Below are 25,591 nucleotides of genomic sequence, written 5' to 3' on the forward strand. Positions count from 1 at the left end.
ACAGAAGCCAGCAGGAGGAGCTGCTGCCCCCATCAGGGGACGGATCTAACTCCGGGACACTAACTACAGGCGTCTTCGGTCACTAAATCCATCAGTGCTAGAAATATAGCCTAATTACTATTGAGTCTAACACAAAAAAAAGTTTTGCCGTTAAATAGATGAGGAGCATTCTTAACGCGACACAAATTGACTTGCTTTGCTCTATTCACCCTGACGTTCACATTGCTCTAAACGTGTCGTTCGAATCGCAGACCGTTGATTCACTCCTGAACGCGTCTTTACATGGGGATAATATGTAAATCACTCTCTCTATTTGCCTTGATTGCGTTTAATGTGAACGTACCTTTTACGGTGCTTTCCAGATAAGTTTTTCTACTTCTTGGCTTTCCTCCTTGGTATGTGTGGTGGTAACATCAACTTGAATCCTCATTCTGACTTTGTTTATTACAGTTCCTGACATACTGGAATTTAAGGAATCCTTATTTCTGCTCTCAGCCAGAAACTCTTGAAGGAGAATGTCCAGTTCAGTTTGTGAACTTAAGCTCTAGCGCTCTTGGGTTCTGCAGAAAGACAATGACCAGGAACGCAACAGCAAGTCCAAATCTCAATGATTTTCACTATGATACTCCCGGTCATCGCTTCTCGTTTAGGTCCTGATCGCACAAACACGACCAAAATAATGCTTTAGCTGCATCTATTTTATACGATTAGATTGGTGATTTGATCACCACCTGTGATTTTCTTAATTTTTTCTTTTTTCATTTTTAAATAATTTTTCCTGTTGAATAAATGTACCTATCGTGTGTTTCTCACCTATGTGTGTTAACAAGCGATTTAAGCTTATATATCCAGGAATTAGAAAATTAGGTACTTAAAGGGACCCACGATGAGTAACAATGGACTTCATTTGAGAAATATCCATTTTAGATGTAAAAAAAACAACAACACGGTAAAAATACTGTAAGCTGTTTAGTTTTAATAAAGTTTAAATAAAATATTGTTGGACAGACATCGGCATTTTGTTTACGCTACAATGCATTCTGGGTAAGTGACGTAAACTAGGTCCCAGCGCTAGCTCCGTCCAGCCAAAACAGCAATGGTCAACATTTAACCTTTTCAGTTTTAACCGGAGTGCGTTGAAATTGATGGCAAAGTAATAATAATAATAATAATAATAACCAGTTTTCCAAGTATGGCTGTATCAGATTGAACTCAACTTGGTAGAGCTGCACATCATTACCGCAACCAACCCTTTTGCTGAGGAGGCACATTTGGCCTGACAAAACATGATGTCATGGCACCTTTAACTGTTACCCTTAATCTGAACTGATACGCCACAGCTAATGAAACTCAAAAGCATGATAGAGATCTGAGCTCTCTTAAAGCAACTTAAAAGAAAGTGAAATTGAAAAAAAAGGTGGTGTTGACTCACACTTTCCCGCTGGCTGTCGTCCCCGGGCCGGTCATCTTTTTGCATGGTGCGGACCACCTCTGGCACGCCCTCGGTCCCTCACAGTTAATCAGAATGGGAACTAGCAAAGAGCAAGAACAACAAGCTGTATACAGATGCAGCATTTTAAGATAATAAAAAAAAAAAATTCACAAATGAGTGCACACATGGCGAAGATGCGCAAGAAGCCTTAAATGTGTCTTTTTAATGAAGAAGCATAATATAACACTGGAAATTTTAAGAAAACCTCACTTGAGTGTTTATTGAGTAGGGGAAAGAATTTGTAGTTGAAAAAAAAAATATTCTTTGATAAAATTAGTGGAGAGGGTGCACTCGTGGTGCAGCTGGTAGCGCGACCCATATATGGAGGCCATTAGTCCATGACGCGGTTGACCCGGGTCCGAATCTGACCCGTGGTCCTTTGCCACATGTCTCTCCCCCTCTTCCACCTTGTTCCTGTCAGCCTACTGTCATAAAAAGCGAGCCACTAGAGCCGTGAAAAATCCCCAAGAAAAAAAAGTTAGTGGTGCAGTTATCAACTGACCTGCTGTATATAAACTGCCCCCTGTGTCATTCAAGGTTGCAGGATACTGGCCTGGCATATTTATATGTATGTTGGTAGGACAGAGAAATACTTCTTCTGGCACCTTCTCAAACAACCAGTTGGCACACTTTTAGAGTAACTGATTTAGAGTAGTTAACTAACCTTACAGTCCTGCTTTTGGACTGTCGGAGGTCTCCGGTGACCCAGACATGCCACTATTTGCTACAGTAAGCTCCAGATTTTTATCACCAGTCAAATCTTCATTATTGTGTTATGTGGCAGAGTAAATATGGGCCCATATCCAGCCTGATTACCAGAGGCCAAAATAAATGGTCCTCCTCTGTGTCACATTTATATTTATGTGTCATGAATACTTCCAGACTACTGCTGGAAGTAGTCTGGGGGTGGGGGGGTTTCTCAATTATTTTTGTTTGAGCATGCAACTGCAACACCAATTTAGTTTTTGTATGATATTCAGACACAACTTTGTCTTTTAATTATGCATTTTAAATATAAACATTTTTTTTCTCAGTTTGTATTCTTTTCAGGGAGTTAGCGTTTACTTTAACAGACCGAGGTTCCTCCTCCTCTCGGAGGGCTTTGTGGTAGGGGAATATAAACGCTTTGATCTCCCAGACAACCAGATAGCTTTGTGTTCATGTGTATGTATGTCACCGTGATAAATGGCCACCATAAAGCGTGTGTGATTCTGTGTGTTTTTTCATGACAAAGGAGACATGCTGGGATCCACTGGCCTATTAGAATGCATTAGAGTGTAAAAGGTAAAGGTCAGTGAATTATAAGCCAGAGTTACACAAGCGCATTCTGTTTACCTGGCCTAATAACCCGGGGCCTACACCTGCCCCATGTCGCTGTCTTCTTTATCTGCTAACCGCGTACACGCACAGAAACACTTAGCCAAGACCAGTGGTGCTGATATGCATCTGAAGCACCATTTACACCATGGAAGGTGTCTTGAACCTTCAACACCTTCAAAGAAACAAAACTTTGAAATGCTGCCTTATAGATAATAGAATATGAGCAGAGACGATGGGAACTGTACCTCTGTGGCGGTACCAGCTTTTGTCCTATTTCTATTTCTGTCGATGTTGGGGAAAAGAAAAAGCTTTTGCCCGGCAGCCAATGTCATAATCAGTCACACTGATAATACCTCGTCCAGAAAGGAATTTATCCTGGTTGGTTGAGGCAAGCCAATATCTAGAAATACTTGTCTCTGGCAATTTAACACATAATCATGCATTTTCATGGTTCCGGAGATCAGAGAGAACAGCAGTTCAATGTCTATAAACCTTTACCAGTTAGTTACAGTGCCTTGCAAATGTATTCAGACCCCTTGGAGTCTACTTCAGTCTCAACTCATTTGCAGCCTCTGACAGGGTTTCTACAAGGACTGCTGTTGCCTTTAGATTTGTCTATCTTCCCACCAGCTATGACCGGTCTTTCTGTTCGTGTTGAGAGGAAATATATCCCCACATCATGATGCTGTCACTACCTTGCTTCAACATGGGTAAGGTGTGTTCAAGGTGTTCCAGTGTTAGTTTTCTGCCACAGATAGGGTTTTTGCATGTGCAGATTCCCACAGTTGATGCGCTGACAGTGCAGAGCTAACCAAAAAGTTAGCTTCACTACACTAAACCAATGATAAATAAGAAAATTAACCACTAAACGACGAATGTCATTCAGTCTGTGTCACAAGTCAAGATGCTGCACGCACATGAAGAATGTGTACAGCACTGGCATGGTTTGGAGGGAATAGCTATTTCAGGATAGATGACTTTTAAATTTCACCTGTTACACGGCAGCAGAAGCATTTGGGAAGAATATTCTATCCATCTGTGTCCAGACAACAGTCTTACAAAATACTGGTGTGAGTGTGGGCTGGAAGCCAGTGTTGCCAGTTCTTGTGAGACAAACAACCAGCTCTATGAAAACAAACAACCCCAAAAGAAGCTATGCATGCAACCCACCTCCTGTAATACAAAGGCTACTTGTAAACAGTATAAAGTAAGTGCCGGTGTTAGCCAAAACCCCAGCTCGGTGTCCAGTCTCCTACTACTTCATGTGGTGCCGTTAACGAACCCAGAAAGCTTGGTTACACTACTAATTAAATGCAACCACCAGCTATTAACAGTGTCTTTTTTCTTCTTTTTTTTTTTACGGAGCTGTGACTACCACTGATGTAAAGAAGTTTGTGTGGATGTGAGTAACCTTGCCTGCAAAATTAATTCTCACAGTATTTGTGTGTTCACTAACACACAAGAATCCATCTTGTACCACTCTGGCTTCAATCGTTTGTGTCTAAACCAAAAACAGTTTGGGCCAATCACGTTGCATTATTGAGGTTTAGGGCAGGACATATCGGAGTGACGAGAGCAAGAGCGGCTGAGCCCACAGTCGAGCCAACAGAAACATGGCAGCGCAGGATGGTGCAAGCGTAGCTGCTGCTATCACATCTGTTTTGTAAGAATCCACAATTTCATCTTTGAAAAAGAACAGCAAGAGGTGCCTTGGCTAGTTTACATTCAATAGTAGCAGTCCCAGATTGATAATATGCAGAACGTAGAGTGCTACACATTATCAATCAGGCTGGCCGGGTTATGTTGTGAGAGCCAGGACAGTAATGTAAATGACGGATGAATATTTTGCGGCAGTTGTTAGCGTACTTACAGGTATTGAAACCCACAAACAGTTTCTAAATTTAGCAAGAATGAAAAGTTAGCTCTGCAATAATCTGTTTGTGGATTACTCCCCACTGGCTGTTAATCACAGCAGCTCTTCCGGAGTTCCCTTAAATGACTTTTGGTTTAACGCTCACAGCTCGTTGCAGTGATTCTGTGTCTCTGCTGCTGGCTTCTTACGCCATATTCTGCTCCCTGAGCTGCTCCAGCAATCATCTCCTGATATCCTGCACCTGTGACTGCTCTGATTAGTGCTGCTGCCACACCTGTAGGTTAATCTATTTATACCTGTCTCCTCCAGAGTGCAGGATTCTCGAAAGCCCTTAGGGTGAGTAGACCTTCTAAAATGCAGACCCAGGAACGCTCCGTCACCAAGCTCCACCCACTTTAAAGAGTTCGGAGAGCACGTTTTTTTAAGTTTTTTAAACTTGTACTATTTGTTTATAGTTGGTTTAATAAAGGATTGAGTTTGAATTTAGTGTTTATGTTATTTATATAATAAGTCACTAAGCAACAGCTTAAAATTGCCAGCACTACTCTTTAAATATATGTTTTGAATGTATTGATAATTATCGATATTGATCAATATTTCTCTTTTTATCGATATTCTTTTTTTCTATATTGACCAGCCCTACCTTAAGATTTAGGGATATGCATATTTCTGCAGGGTACTGTAGATATATTCAGAATAGATGTCAATCAGAGGAATATGCTCTACATTTCTTTTTTTTCTTTTTTTTTTACTTTTGGTGAATTTATCCCTGGCCTAATTCTATACATGTATACAGAAATGATCGGATGACCACTCTATTAACACAAGGAGAAAAAGGAAAGTATTCAGAAATCTGTTCCTGAGTTATCTGAACAAGCTTTGATTACTGGTGTTACTTCTGGGAAATACATTTTAAAACAACTTGTGCAGAAGTGATATTTTATACCACACAGCAGATATATCTGACAAAGTAAAGATTTGTTATGTTTGTACATTTGTGTCTTGATAACTATGGGATGAAATGGCCCCAAATTGCTGAGCTCAGTTCAGAGTGCCAAAGAAGAAAACCTAAGTACCCTTATTAACTTTGAACAAAACTGAAAGCACTGAGATCTGTAATTTAAAGAAGCAAAAGCTGGAAGCAAGACAAGAAGAACCACGAAAATGGCAGCAAGTAAATAAACCAGGGCAGGATATACTGTAGTTAAAAGAAATGATCTGAATCAATGAAAAGTAAATTATGCCACAAAGTCAAATCCAGACATAGCAGAATAAACTATGCATTAGAAAAGTGGCAGTTTATGGGTTTCAAATAAAATATTAAATACAGCAAATAGTAAGTGAACTTGAGAATGGAAATTTACAGCCTACTAGATCTTCAGTCCTTTTCTCAGCATTCTTTGCTAATGTTAAAGTGGGAATAACATCAAAGATCCACTTTTCAGCCCTTAAATAATATTTGGTTGTGTACTTGGAGTCTTTAGGAGTGCAGAAAGCTTGAATTTAGTCTGTCCAGGGGCTATGTAGAATATAAAGGTGAATTTATATTCTATTTGGGTCATATTTTTAAGCCGTTCGGTTTTCTCTGTTTCCCATCACGTTTTTTTGAACAATTACATCACAGCATTTGCTGCGGAACTGATAAACAAAATGATGAACTTCAAGCTTACCAATTTTGTGAATCAACCATTTGTATTTCTCAGAGCAATTTTGTAGTCTAACCTGAAGGATGCTGAAGCTACAAGTGGATAAGTCAAAATGTCCGGTTGTTCATTACACCGTCCCCCAGAATACTACAAAAATGGCCGATCAGGCTAGAGTGGAACGCTCTGAGACCTGGAGGGGGGTGGGGTGTAAAGCGGCTCTTAGATTTAAAGAGACAGCACCAAAACAAGTTGCTTTTAGATGCATCCCAGAATAGGTGGAAAACATGGAAGTAAATTAACAAGGACTTCAGACTAAATCATTGCAGTTCTGCTTTACATACATAGACCAAAACTGAATGATTTCAATGTGGGAAGGAAGAACTAAAAAGCATGATATGTCTCCCTTAAGCACTCCCATGATATCTGTCTCAAAATGAACATTTTGTAAATACTTTTCCTTAACTGCTGTTGTTATCATAAAAGCTGTAACTCTTAATGGTTCAATTTGGCAACCAACATTTATGGAATTTTCTGTTATAAAATATATGAACATGGAGAATAATAAAGGTCTGAGTAAGTGTCAGTTTTCTGTCAAAGTCCTGCTTTAATTATATTTCCAAGACTATGACGCAAACCGAGGGATTTCTGATTTAGTCCTGTCCCCTGGTGAGATAATTCCCAAAGCGTTTTCTTCTGGTAAAGCCATGCTGGATGTGTGCTTGGACTCGCAGTAATGCTGAAAATAAATAAATCCTGTTTATCTTCAGCTTTCTACAAGAGACCTGAAGTGATGGGGTCAAAACTGACTGCTGTTTGTGCCTGTTCATTGTTTGATCCTCGATAAAAATGCGGTTTCATCAGAAGAAAGTTAATCACAGGGCATAAAAAACGCCACCATGGTGTTTTACTGTGGCTGCTTTATATTTTTTCATGAGACTCAGTATTGTTTTTGTCAAACAGACCTTGGACAGTTGCAGCCCAAAGTTTAGTTTGGTTCTATCAGACCATACAATTTTGTTGTAACCCAAAGATTTGGAAGAATTTCGCCAGGATTATAGATTTTCTTTGGGATAAAAAGGTATCTGTCTAGCAGCCTTACTCCTAGTTGAGAGATGTGGAGACTGCAGCAGCTCCCTCAGTCCTGCTGACTACTGCTTTAAAGCCTCCACGACAATTTATGTTTTTCAGGTCTGAAGAAGCATTGTTTTTGTTATGCTTCTCTTGTCCCATTATTTATTGAGTACTCTAAATTTTTGAGTGATCAGAAATGAGTTTTGAGTGATCAAAAATGTAGAGAAAAATCTTAATTATAATATTATAATTGCTGACCAGCTGTTGGCATGTTTTGTCTGCTATTTTGAAAATTTGTCCATGGCGGTATGTCCAGAGTCTAAGATTTGAAAGCCTCCTTGCCGTAATCCTAATCATATGAATAAGAATTCCTTTATCAGTCTAATCGAAAATTAGCTCTAAAGAAACACCAAGAGTAGAAGATAAAAGTAAATACCAGAAAAAGTATTAAATATTACACAGTGGAAAACATTTAACAGTGGGAAAAAACTCCAGCCTATATACACAAAGAACGATAATATGCAATATGCATGATAGTGCAGCAGCATCCCTCGCTAAGGCATGTGCAAGTTACCTTAGCATCTGGGAACAGTATTAACAATTAATGGTTGGATCGGAATCTGTGCAACCATTAGCATGATGTAAACAGTTAATATGTCTGTTATGAGCAGCCACGGTGATAAAGCCAGACTGCAGCTGGGAGGAATGACCTGCGGATGCGGCCTTAGAGCATCTGGGATGCAGCAGTCTGTCACTAAAAGAGCTTTCCAGCACTGCAGCAGCTCCATGCATGGGATGGGAGACATTGTCCACCAGTGATGTGATTTTTCTTTCAGTACTTCTTGCAATGATTTAATTCAGTACCATCTGCAAAGTTATGATACAACTTCCAGATGCTGACATGGTTGTTGTATTTTACAGCGTGTGTAAAATTGCTCATTTGTTGCCATGAATCGGAGGAAAGCTGTTTAACATAAATAAAATAATTCCTCATTTCCATTGGCATTTGAAGAATGTCAATCTTTAAAGCACAAATCTAATTTAGCAGATAAAAAAAACAGCTATGAATCTGAAAGCACACAGAGTGGGGAAAGTGGAAAACATCAAATTTCTCATCTCCAGCCGCCATTATTGACCCTTCCAAGCGTGTTACTGAGACTGCAGTCAGGTGATGAAAAAGCCAATTGCAAAATTTAAATATCAGAATTTGTTGGTTTTTGATACTTAGCAGAAAATAAGTATTTATAAACTGCGTGCGCGCGCGCGTGTGTGCGTGCGTGCGCGTGTGAAGTAGATCATCACAGGAGTTCCTGCAGTGGAACCACAGGAGGCTGATTTCAGTCTGAGCTCAAAAAACATCAACCTTGGTCGGAATACCCCTGAAATGTAATCACAGCAGCTAGAATACCGAAAGAAAAAAAAAAGCTAATTTGGTTGCTTTGTTTTGTGTGATTAAAGATAGAAAAGAGGGAGGGGGGCATTGAAGCCCTTTTAAATTAAAACATCTTGTTTCATTAAGAAAATAAGACATATAATAATCATGTTTGTAGTGTATGAATTAGACAAATAAATGATCATTTGAATACAATCTATGTCTTTTGCAAACCACTGAAGTCAAGGCTACTTTTCTGAAAGCTTAGCTACAAATAACTGAAAGACTTGTAATAATTAAAAACTGAAACCGTTCCTAAAGCTAAAAAACAATTCATAAAGATTTTCTTTTACATCAACAATGTTATATTTTTTTTCTGTCATTTAAAGACTGCCCAATAAATGTGAAAACACTGATTTAGATAAGAGGAAGAAAACGCAGCCATCATCACCATCTGCTGCTAAACAGCCACGTGATCCATTGGCATGTGTTATCTTCTGTTCGTACTCTGAAGTCAGATTTTCAGTTTCCTGTTGAAAATGCAATTAAAACAGAGGCACACATGGTGCTTTAGAACCTCTATTTGTTGAACATGTTTCTTTAGTGCTTAAAATGGAGAGAAATGTGTTGTCTTGTATTGTATATAGCAATTTGCACCATAACAGTTTCTTGCAAACAGCTAGCAATTCCCATTGCTTTTCTGACTTGCAACTCAACCGTTGTCAACTCGGAGGGGAATTAATTCCCAGATCCAAGTTTCAACTTTTGAGGCAAATCAAATTGGCCTCTTACAAGAATTTTGTCATTGGAAGATAACACTGTTCTTCCAACTTACAATAAAAAGCACTCAACATTTGTTTGACATAATTTCCTAATCCAAGCTCTGATGTTTGAGAAAAATCAACGCAGCTCCAGAACTCTGACAGGTGCTTTATACTCCAGCCATTCCGATCGGTTCCTCCTCTCCAACTGGCCCTAAGTCAGTCTCTGGATGCCTGCCTCCTGGTCCCACTGCAATGTCCTGCCTTCCTTTGTCACTTAAGACTCTTGGTTTGCCTGGTGATATAAGTGATGAACCTGCATTGGGTGGGGCTGTTCCATTGTCAGTGTCTGTGACTGTGTCGTAACTTTCAAACGTTGTTTCTTTTGTAGATACTACTTTTGTCCACTGGGTCTTGGGTCTATAGCAAAACAATGACAGTTAATATGAGGATTTTAGTACATTAAAAATCCCTTGAGCTCCCGATGATCTTTGACTGGTCAATTGCTGTCTTTTACCTTTAGAGACAAGCTTTTTCATCTTCTTCTGTATCACCCTGCTTGTTGACAAAGCTGGCCAATTAGGAGGAGAGAATAGCTTCCCTAACCAAATGTCCTTCAAGTTTAGTGCTTTGTGCGTTACTTTTCCAACTTGCAGTAAGGTTGACGCCACTATGTTCGACTTGTCTTGTGTTTCTCAGCTTACGTGGGACAGGTCATCGTCAAAGAAAATGTAATTCAGTCAAAGATGTCTTCCTCTTTTGGACTGTTGATATTTTTATTACCTATTTAAACTGCAGTTGTTAACTTTTGTATAAATGTATTTTTACATAGTTTGGTAAAAAAAAAAAACTGTCCCTGACAGCGAAATATGAAATAGATAAGCTGTCAAAAACAATAAGCCCCTCTGGCTCCTCACAGCGGTCTTCCGCCATTAGCAGAAATGCGCTGCTCCCGGTCAGAAACAACCAATCAGAGCCAGGAGGAATATCTGTTTCTGATTGGTTATTAGCAGTGTCAATCACTCTTGTGTACCCGCTGCTCACACTCCTTCCCCCAGACAGTGCTACCGTAGATAATGGCAGAGAAACAACATCCTTTTCAGTTCTCAAAACTCCCTACAGCAATTATATGTCCAGAGAAATAACAGGAGTAAGAGCAGACAGCCCTCTGTAAGCGCCCAGCACTACCTTGTGATTGATTTTCTTGTAGGAATTTTAAATAATCTTGATGAGCTTGTAAGACACTCTATAATGTCAGGGAAGCTTCCAGAGGGATGTCCCTGTAGATATTATTGAAAGACATCTTGTAGTCAGTGAAGTTGCAGTTAAGGAATATAGCTTTGGATAAGCATATAGTTTACCCAAGAGAGTGATAGAAATGCTAGCAGGAATGATACTAGACATCCAAACTCTGCAAGTGGAGTCTTTATCAAGACACAAGAAAGGCACACTTTTGTCAAAGTGAAAGATTATAGGAGTCACAAGGACAGGTAGACATTTTCTTCTCCCACCAAAGAAGGAAGAAATGAAAATTGCCCTCTGCAGATGCGATTTCCTCCCATGTTCCTTTGATACACCACCTGCTGGGTTTTTAATTAACTCCCTGCCATTTTTAGATGAGTGATGACGGTTTATTCCATGTGATCGAACTAAATGGGAGTGAACAATGGGTCATCCTCACAATAATAATAATAATAATAGTAATAATAATAATAATAATAATACATTCCAATGAAGTCTGTCCTCTGAATTTAGTGGGTTGCCATTGTTAACTGCCCAGGGAGCATTCTGAGGCTAAGGGTCTTGCCAGTGGTAGTCAAACCAGGGAACTTAATGCCCAGCTCAAACAACTAAGCCCCCATTCTCCTATCTGCCAGCAGAAGGTCGTGGCTGCTCTAAATTTCAGCTGCTCTTTGAAACGTCTCCTTTCTCTTGTTGAGATCCCACAGCTGCTTATTGAATAATCGCTCAAAAGTATCTCAGCCCTTTATTGTAGCCATTCAATCAGATGAGATGAGCTGGCCTCCGTGGCTCTGTTGAAATAGCCTTTCACTTTTGTTCCATTTGGCAGAACACTGCATGCCACATTAATGAGTAACACTTTCTCTGTTAAATGTATCAAACTAATTATTTGGAGACAAGCCACAGGAAGATAGTACATTACAGACATTAATATTCAAACTTTGACGCTGAAATGGGGAAACAAATCTTGTAAAGCCGCTGCAAAGTTCCATCTAAGATTTTTTCCAATTAGAATAAATTACAGTTCATTATGTGCTACATCACAGTGTTTTAGTAAATTGGCAGTGACACTTATCTGACTGCTCCCCACGTACCTTCCAATTATCTGTCTGGTTTCTCAGAAGTGGATTTTTTTTCCCCACCTCATGGATCAATCTAAAGATTGCAATACCCAAATTATCTGCTTCTGGTTTATTTTGGTCACTGATTTCAGCTTTAGGACCAGTGCTGAACAAAGTCTAAAGTAAGCTGGGCTCTTCTCTAAATTATAAAATAGTGGTAATGGAGACAGTGTTGAGGAACCTCAAAGCGGGAGCTGAAACAAAGCTGTGACTCCTCTAAGGGGTGCTTAAAATGTAAATATTATGTAAATATTAGTTGTAGATAATTATGTGCAATATACAGTATGCTGTTTACAATACTGAAATCTTATTGTAACGATAATGCAGCAAGTCTTATCCAGTAAGTCTTTTTGTTCACTTAACAAAAAGACTTGCTGACATACTTTTCAGTGGATATTAAGCTATTGCAGAAAGAGAAACAAACAAATTGGTCACATGCTAACAACACAACAGACTAAAAAGTTCTTATTATATAATTTCCTGTCAATATCAAAGACCCCTTGTAAAAATTGAAGTCTCAAATATACAGTGTATCTATAAAGACTAGGACTATGAACCCATCCAAGCACTGAGTAAATGCTTAGATTAAATCAATGCATGGATGTGCCAAAAGTTTCTTCAGTTCAATAAAAACAAGATTAAAGTAATTATTTTTAGACCAATGAAGGAGTGATCAAGAGTTAGCGCACAGCTTCAGCTGCTTCAGCTAGTAACCACCAATCAGGCCTGAAATCTGGGAGTAGTGATGGACTCAGACCTGAAAACATCTAAACACAATTACAAAGTTGGCCTTCAGTCACCTGAAGAACATTTCCAGGATTAAAGGACTGATGCGTCAGCAGGATCTTGAAAAACTAATCCATGCATTTATTTTTAGTCGAATAGATTACTGCAACGATGTTTTCACAGGCCTGCCTAAAAAGTGGATCAGACAGCTGCAGCTGATCCAGAACGCTGCTGCCCGCGTCCTCACTAAGACTAAGAAAGTAGAGAACATCACCCCAGTTCTAAAGTCCTTACACTGGCTCCCTGTATCTCAGAGAATAGACTTTAAAATCCTTCTGTTAGTCTATAAATCCCTGAATGGCTTAGCACCTAAATACATCACAGACTTGTTATCAGTGTATCAACCCTCCAGACCACTCAGGTCTTCTGACTAAAATCTACTCAGCAGAACCAAACACGGAGAAGCGTGATGGACTGGCCTTTGGAGCATCTTTCTCAGAATAATAAGAGGGTTCCTCAGAATACTTCATGTTTTTCGGACCTTCCAAACTGCTGTTCTGGTTTGCTTATGTAAAATAATAAAGCAGGCTCTCACACCTCCCACCAACTTGTCCACATTACACACATTGCACAAAAGCTACCCATGCACTAATTACTCTCCCTCCCTCAGACCCCTTACCTGAATTTAAGATCTCTGAGGAACATGTTAATGGGCTCTGTTAGTGTCAGAAGACCTGAGAGCTTGTGCTGACCAACTCTCCCCACTCCTCTATTCTGTACAGGAATGACTGCCCTTCAGCAGATATGTCTGTGAAACTCCTGAGGTTGGCATATGACACCACTGTCATTGGTCCGATTAAGGACCATGAAAAGTCTGCATACAGACTGGTCCACTGCTACGATCACAACAACCTGGAGCTTAATCTGGCCAAGACAGTGTAAATGATGGTAAACTTTGGAAAAACACGTGCCACACTGCCTCCCCTCACCATCAACAACGAGAATCTCTTTGCTGTGGATCACTTCCGGTTCTTGGGAACCCTGGGATGTTTCTGGCTCATAAACACTGTTCGGAGGAAGGTCCTGACAATGTAGTTTCTGCAGCAACTCAAGAAGCGCAACCTTCCACATAAGCTGCTTGTCATCTTTAACACTGTCATTCTTCAGTCTGTCTTGTGTTCATCCATCCTTGTATGGTTTGGCTCATCGTCAAAACAGGACAAAATTAACACCCCTCCATCCAGGACTTGTCGACGGTCAAAAAAAGGGCAGCGTGAGTCAGACACCCTGTCTACTTTTAAGACTAATCTTAAAACTTTCCTTTTTGACAAAGCTTATAGTTAGAGTGGCTCATGTTACCCTGAGCTACCTCTATAGTTATGCTGCTATAGGCTTAGGCTACTGGAGGACATCAGGGCCTATTTTTCTCTCTACTGATTTCTACTGTTCTCCAGTTTTGCATTATATTACATTGAAATGACTGTTGTCATTTCAGCTTTAACTTTTTGTTCTCTCTCTTTTTCTTCATATTAGGCACACCTGGTCTGGCGTTCTGTTAGCTGTGACATCATCCAGAGAAGACAGATCACCGGCTATTACCATCCAATAGAACAGATTACTGGATCAATGTGTGCTTCTGTGCTTGTTTGTCTGTCTTGTTGTGTCTCTGCTCTGTCTTCTGTAACCCCCAGTCGGTTGAGGCAGATGACCGTTCATACTGAGCCCGGTTCTGCCGGAGGTTTTCCTTCCCGTTAATGGGGAGTTTTTCTTTCCACTGTCGCTTCATGCTTGCTCAGTATGAGGGATTGGTGCGAAGCCATGGACAATGCAGACGACTCCCTGTAGCTCTACGCTTCTCCAGGAGGAAATGCTGCTTGTCTAGACTTTTATGCAATCAACTGGTTTCCTTATATAGGAAATTTTTGACCAATCTGTAAAGTATGATTGAATTTGACTTTGTAAAGTACCTCGAGATGATATGTTTCATGAATTGGCGCTATATAAATAGAATTGAATTGAATTAAAATCTCTGCAGAACCCACACACCCTGCACACAAACTGTTCTGACTTTTACCTTCAGGTCGGCGTTACGGAGCACTATTTGCTAAACCTGCAGTCTCTTCCCCAGGGTGTCAGTCTGATGAACACTTTACAGTCAGAGTTCCAAGATCAATAACATGCTTATTTGCACCAATAAATCCTTGTCTCCCTTCACAGGGGCAACCATGGCTCAACGGGTAGAGTAGTTGTCCTGCAATTGGAAGGTTGTGGGTTAGATTCCAGCTTCCCCGTGTAACATGTCGACATCTACTTAACCCCATATTGCCTACTGATCTATGTATGGGTGAATGTGGCTCAAGGGTAAAGCACTTTGAGTGGTCAGTATGACTGGAAAGTGCTATATAAAAGTTACAGTCCATTGACTGTTCCTCTTTCTATATTTACAAGAAAAGTTTGTCTATTTAGCTTTTTTGTATATTTTGCTTAAAATGTCTTCTTAAAATTAGCAAAGAGGGGGTGAAGTCCATTTCTTTGTTGTATGAAGCACCTTGGTGATCAAACCTAATTCTGATTCTGAAAAGTCAAGCTGCACGTGTCTGAGAAACACATCTCGGATGATGATCTGTGTTATCATTTCATTCACAGTCAATTTCTGAAGAGATTATGAAGGTCCTGACTCTGTTTTTTTAAAAACATATAAATGATCCTCTGCAGTTCCTAGCAGAAGCATCAATTTACTGCTGAGTACAATATGTGAACATTGCTGCAAAACACCCCATTTTTCTTTTCATTTTGCTCCCAGGAGTACTTTGTTGAAGGGGAAAAGCCGTCTGTAAAAGCTTTAAACCATTTCACAGTGAGCCACGCCGGGATGATAATACAATCACATTTGCTTAAAAATGTAAATTAGCTCTCACACCTCAAGCCACTTGAAAATGATGGTCTTCTATTTAGGTTATTGTCTGAGAGACCCAAGGATGAGTTCATTGTTTTCTTTATGAGTGTGAAATTGGTGCCATCAGATGTGGAGCGTTTTGAAAACAATCTGAAAACTCAATAGCATAACGACAGAGAATTTCAATGTTATCATTTCAAGGCCAGCTATTTTGAAGAATTCATTACTTGGCATGAAAAAACAACCAGGGGTATACCTATAATTTATTTAAAAACAGAAGCATGGATGTTCAGTAGCTTCTGAAAAACAGGGTTTGACCCACAACAATATTAATTTGAGCAAAGAGATTAAATAAAATATGTAAATCAATAAATGGTGGTTTATTATTCCCTGTCGATACCCAATTAATCCACAAACACACTGCCTATACAAATCTATCAGCAATGCCGGTGTTTCAGATGCAAATATGTAATAGGCCCTAATTTTGCACACTTAGAACTGGAATATTTGATGGCAACTATGATAATTCCTGAGAAAAACATGTGATTTGTTTTCCATTAACTTTTAAGCTGATCAGAGTGTTAGTAACTTTCATTTGTAATCTATGAATTTTCATTTTCCTGGGTAATAACTATACAATGACTCAGACTCTGGTAAAGCACAGTAATCAGTAAAGGAGAAAAGCCAAGTAAAGGGTGCAAGATAATGATGACAAAGTTTCCACAGCAACCATTGGGCGCCATCTACATGCCAGCTAGTTGTTTGGGTAGCATGGCAGGAAAAACATTTTCTGTCCATTAAAATCTATCTTCAAGGGGTCAGTTATAGAAAAGGATCTTTGTTTAAACTATTTATGCTCTTTGTTTTGTATAGTGGAAGATCTGTGATCCTGTGGGCCAACTTCTCTTCTCAACTGCATTGGAACTTTGATAAAGTTAAATTCTTAGCAGTCTTTATTATTTATTTATCATAACTTTAACGGAGTATATTCAACAGATTGCTATAAATCCAAGTCTACCAGTGTTGGCATACTGTTCGCTTTGCTGCCCTCGTGTGGTTGAAATAAATAAACACAAATGTAAATACATTGAATGAGGTTGCTATAAAAGCGTTTGTGGTAAAACAGAAGGTCAAAACAAATAGACAGTCCTATTAATGAAGTATATGAATGATAAATTATAGGCCCGAAAATGTATATACCTCTCAGAAATTAGCATTAGCATTTGTGTTTGCAAATAGGTTTCTGAAAGTTAATTTAATGGATTACTGGGTTAAAACAGATATTCAGCTAATCTGCACAACCTTTTAGGCAAGACCATGATCTACAGTTCACATGTTTAGCTCTTACTGCTTGTTGTAAAAAATGTTTTTTATTAAATTCAATGTAATTCAAGTTCATTTATTTTAACCTAATCCATCCACCACAATCAAGTGTACAATTTTTGTTCCTTACAAAAATGTTTTTAATGTAGATACACATTTTAATAAATGCAATTCATATTGTAACTGTTATTTAAACCCTACAATTTGTTTTACATTCCCAAATGACAGATAAGGAGGTCATTCATCCCCACAGCCACCAGAATACATAACTCTAACTGTTGTTAACTATTCATCTGGCGGGCTGGAATGTCTGTAGCATATTTGCACATCTGATACTTTATTGAGATGCTGTAGCTAAACGCCTTATTCATTGTACATCATACTTATTTAATTAGAATTTTTTTTTATTTATTCTGTTACATTTTATTTTATTGTTATTATTATTATTATTATTATTATTAGTAGTAGTAGTAGTAGTAGTAGTAGTAGTAGTAGTATTTACGTTTTTTTTTTTTTTTTTTAGTTCACTTGGACAGAATAATTTCCATGAGGGAATCAGTACCATAATCTGTATCTTGACACATTTCATGGAGAAAACAAACTGCTGCTCTTCTTTATGCTTCCACCAGAGGGCCCTAAAGAGCCACAGTTGTTAAAGTGTCAAACGACTCACAATAAATCACTGTTACCTTTCCTGTCCTCCAGTTGCTACAGCACAATGACATCAACGCACACGTACGGTTTAAAATGTAGTTTTTACGTTTTCACATTGAATTAAAAAATGTAATTTATCCACCCTGAACCAAGACACCCCGAGGCATTGTCTGCTCTCCCTCTGACACACACACACACACGGCACCGTGGCTTAATGACTTCCCTAACCCGAGGCATCAGTAAAGCCCAGCAGAGCTAGTGATGAGTCACACTTATCCATACGGCCCGGCAGAAGCCAGCAGACACATGATGGTGAGCTAAATCTCAGCCTGCATCTCTCTCATCATTTTGTGATTCAATAGACGCAATGATGAATGACTGAACACGGCAATTCTGCACAACATCAAGGTCACAGAGTCTGGTAAGCTCCTCAGATATACTGACCTGGAGAGGGACTAGAAGACAAAGCAGTGATGGGACCCTCCCATGTTAACGCATTGCCATGGCTTTAAAAAAACCTTGCTTCTTGTATTCAGCTCAAAGTGGTATAATAGTGTTTCTATTCACAATATAATCCAGGACACAGTAGCATTGGCTTAAAAAATAACTCACTGTACAGCCAACACTACACTCATGCACACCTGCAGGCAAGAAAAAAAAAAGGCTTCCATGGTGTCCAAGCACATTAGTACATTCTCGCCCAAAGCCTGACGTGATTTTTTTTTCCCCTTAGTACAATAACTTCAGCTCCTGTGAATGTCTGCTGCGTCAGTGTTACACGGTTTGTCCCCCTGTCACGGTGTTTAGCAGGGAGACTTTCTTCCTGAGATTTCATCTGTGCTCAAAGCTCTGCAGGAGACAGACTACTACATCGTCACGTGTCCGTTCAAAATACTGAACCCTGCTTAAACTAACAAGTGCACAACTCTTTCAGCCGTTCTATGATGCCCTCTGTTTGCAAAACTATTCACGCTCCTTTAACTTTTTGCTGGTATCACTTTACAACTGCTGACCTGTATTTGATTGGGATTTTAGACAAACACAAGGCATCTTACAACAAAGGAAAATAATAAAGGGTTCACAAACTATTTCGCAAATAAAACTGAAAAGTCTGCGTGCGTGTGTCTTAATCTCTACATTAGTGCAACTGATTGAAGGGGATAGAATAGCATCACAAACAACGAGGCGCAGACAGGTCAGGGATAAAGTTGTGGAAAAGTTTGGATCAGGGTTAGGTAATAAATGTTAATGTTAAGTAATGTTAAAGGGCACTGCTTTCCAAATCATGGAAAAATGGAAACACTGTGGCACAACCGTACTCTACCAGGGCGTCGCCGTCCAGCTACGCTGACAAGAAGAGCGAGAGGCGTTAATCAGAAAAGCAGCCAAGAGACCCGAGAGCAGCAGCACAGATCCACAGATCAGGTTGGAAAAGCAGGAAACATATCCTTTAAATAAATAGCCTTTATTGAAGAAGAAAGGCAGTTTTTAAACAAAACCATATGACAGTCCTGTTTGGTTGTTTGTAATAAGCAAAGCAGAGGACATAGGCAAGGCAAGGCAAGGCAAATTTATTTGTGTAGCACATTTCAGTACAAAGACAATGCAAAGTGCTTTACATGATTAAAATGTAGGAAAATAAAAACAGAATAAAAGCAAGATGGAATAAAATGTAGAAACAAAATAAAACATGGAAAAATAGAAACTAAAATCAAGTATTAAAAACAGTTGGACTACAAAGTTGAACTAATGATTTTTCAGTAAAACAGTTTAACTAGAGCAGACGAAGGCAATCCTAAACAAATGTGTTTAGCAAGCAGGAGGAAGGTGCTCTGGTCGGGGGGCATGTAGCCTAAAAACAGAACTTTTTAGGCTACATGCAAAGGTATTAATGTGGAGGAAAACTTAACAGCACCTTGAACACACGAACACTAATGCAAAACACTGGGGCATCAGCACCATGCTGTGGGGATGATTTTCTTTCAGTGTGGCAGGAGAAACTGGATGCCAGAGTTGGTGGGAAGGTGGATGGAGCTAAATACACAGCAAACCTGGAAGAAAACGTGATGGAGGCTGCAAAAGATTTGAGACAGAAGGAGTTTTGTCTTCCAGCAGGACAACTTAACAGCCCAGTGAAAGTCCGGTTCTTAATCTAACTCGGAATCTATTTACCTGACTCCGCCAGATAGATTTGCTCCGCATATCCATCTGGAAACCTTCCGTTGAAGTAACTTTGGGAAGGGGCGAAAATACTGGTTAGCTGATTGGCCTATGTTGGTGATAGACGGGCCAAATGAACCAATCAGATTCGTCGTCGCTCTGTTACGAGCGACGACGAAAACACAACCACAAGCCAAGCTACTCTTGCTGCTGCAGGTAAAGGCTCGTTAGCTCAGCAAATAAATACTCTGTCATTCCGATAAAACTTGCTCGATAGCCACACTAACGCTAGTTTCATCGGCTGAAACCGCCATGTTGTTTAGACTGAACTGACGCGCTTCCCGTTGCGTCACACCTCAACCCGCCTCAAAGCCAACGCTGATTGGACGTTCGTTTGGTGAACGGCTCCAAATTTTCTTTAACGAAAGCAGCCAGACTGATCTGCAAGTGAAACCTTGAAAGCTCGCGAGATCAGGATGGTCTCACGAGGCTAGAATCTATGGCAAGACTTGAAAACTGCAGTAACTGGGCTAAATACATACAGTATGGATTTTGTTTGTAAAAGAATATGGAAAAATATAAGACATATAAATACTTTTGTGAGAAACAGTATGTTTTCTCAGTCTGCATGACGGACAACTGCGCCCTTGCTGCTGCTGGTTTGTCTGTCTCCTGTTGATCCATTTTTTTTTTTTTTTTTTTTTGTGACGTTTTAAGATTATTAATTTCTGTCTTTTCTGCTTTCGTCTCTCCTGTGTCTTTTGCTTTTGTTTTTATGAAACTTCATTTTCCGTTTGTCAGCCTGCCTCTTGCCTCTGGTGTCTTGGATGTGACTTCATGCGCTTTAGGGCTGAGAGTAAAGAATTTCAAAGAGAAAAAAAAAAAAAATGTGTACTCATGCATGCAGGCACGTGCACAGACAGAACCCCCAGTGGTGCTCATCACTTGCCCTTTCGCCCGGGATGAGAGCAGCGCCCTTTCTGTAGGAGCTCTTTTTTTTTCTTCGTTAATACAAAAAAAATAAAGATTATCCTCTCTGCCATCAATCCACCCCAAAAAAAGTGTTTAGTATTTGATGAGCATTTATTTCTTGTGAGAGTTCTGCACGGCTCTGATCCACAACACGCTAAAGCCCCTGCCTTGCTTCCCCCTCCTCCTCCACAGGCCAAACCACTGCAGCCGTCATCAGTGGAATCCCAGACGACATTTGGTGAACAATCAAGTGTCGCTGAACACGGGTATCTGCCCCCGGCATTTTAGGCATCCCACCTGGTGAAAACGCTTGCCTTTTCATGCAAAGAGCACCCACGTAATAAAGCGTAGGTAATGTGTTTTGTGCTTGTGAAATCCGTCATTTCAAAGCCTTGTCCAGCTAATTAGTGATGCTTATCAGGTTTAATGAAGAGCAGAAAGGCAGATCATTTGAAGGCAGCCTTGCTCTTTTTCAAATTAGACCAGTTCACTAGTTCTGCTTCATTTAAAATCTTAAAGGGACAGTGTGTAGCTAATTCGTCTTTTCATTAGCAAAAATCAAGTATTGCTTTGAAAAATACGTATAGTTTAATAACCTCGCATCAAAAATCAAAGCGTTCTCATTACTTAGAGTTATTAGTTTATAAATACATAGGTGGCGGTGCACCCACTGGGAGGCGCCATGTTGCGTCGCTATTTTTGATTTCAGAAATCGAAAGGGGACAAACTTGTCAGCTTTATGCTTTTTCCCTTATCTGTGTTCTATACGAAGATGTGCTGTCGGTGGAGGAGGAGTAGAAACAAGCAAAGACAACCGTAGATCATTCTATTTGCCGATTTCTGTTGAAATGGAGGACCATTCATAATCTTTGCCCAGCGAGAGGGAAGAGAAAGTAACCAAGAAAAGAAAAGAAGTAATAAGCAGGAAAATAAGAGGCTATTATACTGGACTTGTATTCCGTAGTTTAAGGTGTTTCGCTTGGAAGCGAAACGCCTTCAACTACGGAATATAAGTCCAGTTGCTTTGTTTTTTACTTTTTTTGGAATGTACGCAGAGGGATATCAGCCGGCGTGTTCACTGTCTGTACTGCAACAGCAGAAGCAGGTCTCTTTACTGGTTTACTAGTGGCTTATATTAGAACCCAAATAAGCGACAGCACATTCAGAAACGAGCCCAAAAAAACGTCACTCACTGAATTTTCAAGCGACTTTAGAAAAAGAAAAAACAAGCGGCTTGGCAACAATGCCTAAAACCATTTCACACAATGACCGTAGCTATTAGCTGTCACCAGTGGCTTGGTACCAAACACGTTGAGGGCTTCTTCACATTGTCATATTTATGACACGCCGCGGCTTCCGTAGTAATTATTACGCGCTAAATGGCTAGGTTGTTTGTAATTTAATGTTAAAGCCCCAGTGTGAAAATCTTACACTCTGGGGCTTTAATACTTTTTTAGTTGAAAGCCAAAAGAAGAGAAAAAGCATGAACAAATACTTTTAGCAGGAGAATGCCGGTTAGCTCTCTTAGTAAAGTGTTGGAAACAGAAACAAACACAATATTTTATGATTACAGCATCCTGGCCAAAGCTCCGTTATGTGTAGGAAAAGCCACCTTCAGTAAAGAAGTTATTTTCATTTTGCTGAAAATGAGCATTAACTGGGCAATCATCATTATATGTAGAAGGCTAATGCTCTAGGATATAGAGCAGCATACCAAAATGTTGAATAGACAGGAACATTTTACTTCTCTGTCCATTTGATTTTATTAGGACAATAATAGGGCATTGTTAACATGAACTAGTAAGTTTAATTGAAATGAAAGGTCTTAAGTAGTGCTACATGACAGTCTGGTGAGACATATTGATATCTGCGATGGCACGTTATCAGCATAATGCTTCCACTGTGTCAGAAAACAGTAAAATAATGAGTTATGTGTTCTCACCTTTATAGAAGATTCAGTAAGATGCTCTTGATTATTATGTAAAAGCCCAACCATGACTTATTTCATGTGCAAATGTTGCAACATAAGAAAAGAGAGGTTACAAAAGCATAACTATATCCTGCTGTGTTTTGTCTTAATTTCACGAATAATGTGCTGATGTTTGGATCGAGCACATCCTCAAAGATGTCTGAGCACGTACCTGTACTCTTGTAGATGTAATTGCTGAAGACTGACAATATATATATATATATATATATATATATATATATATATATATATATATATATATATATATGTATATATATATGTATATATATGTATAATATGTATAAACCCTTCTGCTTTCAGGTGATTTGTTATCTCAGACTCCCCTCCAGGCTCCCCTCAGACTTCATGTTATGGAAAGAAGACCTTGCCCGTGAGGCTTAGGTTGGCCGCGGATTAAATGAGGACTGGCCTGAACTTTATTACATATCCATAATCTTATTTTTATGAAAACAATTCCAGTGGCAAAAACACTGAGCAGGTCTGACTACCAAAGTGAGATGACCAGATGTGATAGTAAGCACATCAGAAGTCTAGCGGAGCGAGAAACGCGTTTTCCATCAGACATTACAACCAACAGGTTCATCGAAAGAAAAGATTGAAAAACCTTATAGCAACCTATTTCTCTGCCACTCAAACTTCAAAAGCCATATACATGAAAAAATCATCAGATTAGCCTCTAGAATCCATATTAAATTACAATCTATTCATAACATTTGTTGGCTGAGTTATAAAAACACACTCAAACGTGTACTGCAAATCAACATGTTATGAGAGTTGAGATTAATTTGGGTTTGCCTGAGGCTGTTGAGCTAGCATCTCTAGATGGTCACAAGGGATTACACCCTGGGATTTTAGTGGATGTTTTTCCACCCACTGTGGTAAGAAAAAAATTAGGTGGGAGCATCGTGGGGTGATATTTTCTTCAGACTGCAATTTCATTTTGAACTAGGATTAAAAAAAAAAGCTTAAAAATCAGGCTTTAGTCTGCACACTTTTGTATGACACAAAGGATTAGGTGCTTTTTGTACAGATAAACGAGATTATAAGTGTGATGATATTGTGTGGTACAAATGATTGCATTTTATCTTGTGTTCAAATCGTAGCCTTGAGCCTTTTTCCCAGTGGATCTCGGGTACTCTGGTGTACTCCCACAGTCCAAACACATGTTAGGTTAACGGGGGAGATTAGAATTGGGCGTCTGGTATGTGTATGAATGCGTACATTCAGAGTTAACATCTCTACGTCTGTAAATATCACAGGAATAAAGCCCTGATCTCAGATTCAGCATGATAAGATTAATCCATAACGGAGAGGATAAACGTTAACTGTGTACACCCCAATAAACATGTGTTACTGGCTTTATTTGTTGAGCTCACCTTTAGAGAAGATTCATAGATAGTTAAATGCCGTTATTCAAGTACTTCCATAAGAAATTTGAAAAAGGTAGCAAAACAGTATTTGGACACCTTCAGATTTTTGTTATGTAAGGGAAAGTATCCAGTACTTCAGTCTAATGAGGAAATGCTATGGTTGTTTCATTTTTACATGGAGGTTAAAATTTCCAGATTTGAAGTTTGTGAAAAAATGAAGCTTGCAGGAAAGTGATTTCTCACCAACTCTGGCCTCAGAACCCAAAACTGGCTGCTTTGCATAAATGTGATAGCTGCAGTCAAAGCAGTGTGTTTGCCCTTTTAATGAATTTTATTTTATTTTCACACAAACAGAACTATGCAACCTCCTTTAATGAAGACATTGTTGAATCCAGGGGCATTGTTAGCATGTTGTGCAAATATTAGTTAGGTGCAAACATGGTTGCTTTTAGAAACAGAAAAATAGAAGGGAAAAAAACAGAAAAACTAAATAAAAAAACTGTGTACAAGCAGCAGGGATATCAACACATATTGAGTTTATTGGGAGCAACGATGGTTATAAAGTGTTACCGCAGCTGGGAGTAAGGATCTACGATAATGCTCCTAGAACCATGGTCCTAATATAATTAATAATCGCTCGCTGGGGAAGGTTAGAATGAAATATTTTTGCTTCCTGTTCTTACTGTTCCACCCACTAACCCACACATCCATTCAGCCCTTTTTAATCCATGTATTCATGTGTTTTGTGGGCATATTTCTGCACATGTGACATAATTCCAACTTCAGCTCCGCAGTCGTTTATTCAAGAAGCAAGATACATATTTTCACAACAAACAACATAGAGATCACCAAAATAAATGAGATCACGTCTACGTGTATCACTATAAGTTGACAACATAAATATCGTGACAGGTGTTAAACAAGCTGGCTTACTGAAGCACGCCGCACTGCTAACACAGAGAAACAGATTTCAGAGCAAAGAACCGAAGGAAAGAACGATCATCTCACTTGTGGTAGTGACTGGGCATGACTGGGCTCTTTATCAAGGGTGGTGACAGGCCTACGGCAGAAGAGAAACTAAGCAGCAAAACAAATCACCTCAGCTTCTCACACGATGTACATATACAGTAGGCCAGTGGTCCTCAGTTTTGGCCCTTGAGGGACGGTGTCCTGCAACCTTTATGTGTTATTCTGCTTCAACACACCTGAGTCAAACAATCAGGTCATTCGCAGGACTCTGGAGAACTTGACAGAATACTGAGGTACAGGAGCAGCCATTTGATTCAGGTGTGTTGGATCAGGGACACATCTTAGGCTACGTTCACACTGCAGGTCTTAATGCTCAATTCCGATTTTTTTGTGAAATCTAATTTTTTTTTGCGTGTCCGTTCACATTTCCAAATATATGCGACTTGTATGTGATCTCCTGTGTGAACTGAACGCGTTCAACCGAAGTGTCCAGCATGCATACTCGAGGACGCGGTGACGTCACACGTAGCAAGCATCCTCAGTGTTTGCGTAAGTAAACATGGATAATGCTAGCGCGCATTTTGCGGTCATTGATTTATTTTCTAACTGGAGCTTTCCGTCCATTGACTGCTC

The 25,591-nt window shown here is 39.5% G+C and overlaps 1 protein-coding gene across 1 annotated transcript in view; it reads right to left on the minus strand.

The window, feature by feature from the left end:
- pde4d (phosphodiesterase 4D, cAMP-specific) overlaps window positions 1-25,591 on the minus strand; it is a 271,210-nt gene that overhangs the window by 234,185 nt on the left and 11,434 nt on the right. The window contains exon 2 of the mRNA XM_012870008.3: window positions 1,433-1,532. Within this exon, the coding sequence (XP_012725462.2) occupies window positions 1,433-1,477 (45 nt within the window). The 5' untranslated portion in view covers window positions 1,478-1,532. The remainder of the gene's footprint in view (window positions 1-1,432; window positions 1,533-25,591) is intronic.

The sequence above is a fragment of the Fundulus heteroclitus genome, chromosome 12 (genome assembly GCF_011125445.2).
Source record: "Fundulus heteroclitus isolate FHET01 chromosome 12, MU-UCD_Fhet_4.1, whole genome shotgun sequence".
In the NCBI taxonomy this organism is placed as follows: Eukaryota; Metazoa; Chordata; class Actinopteri; order Cyprinodontiformes; family Fundulidae; genus Fundulus; species Fundulus heteroclitus.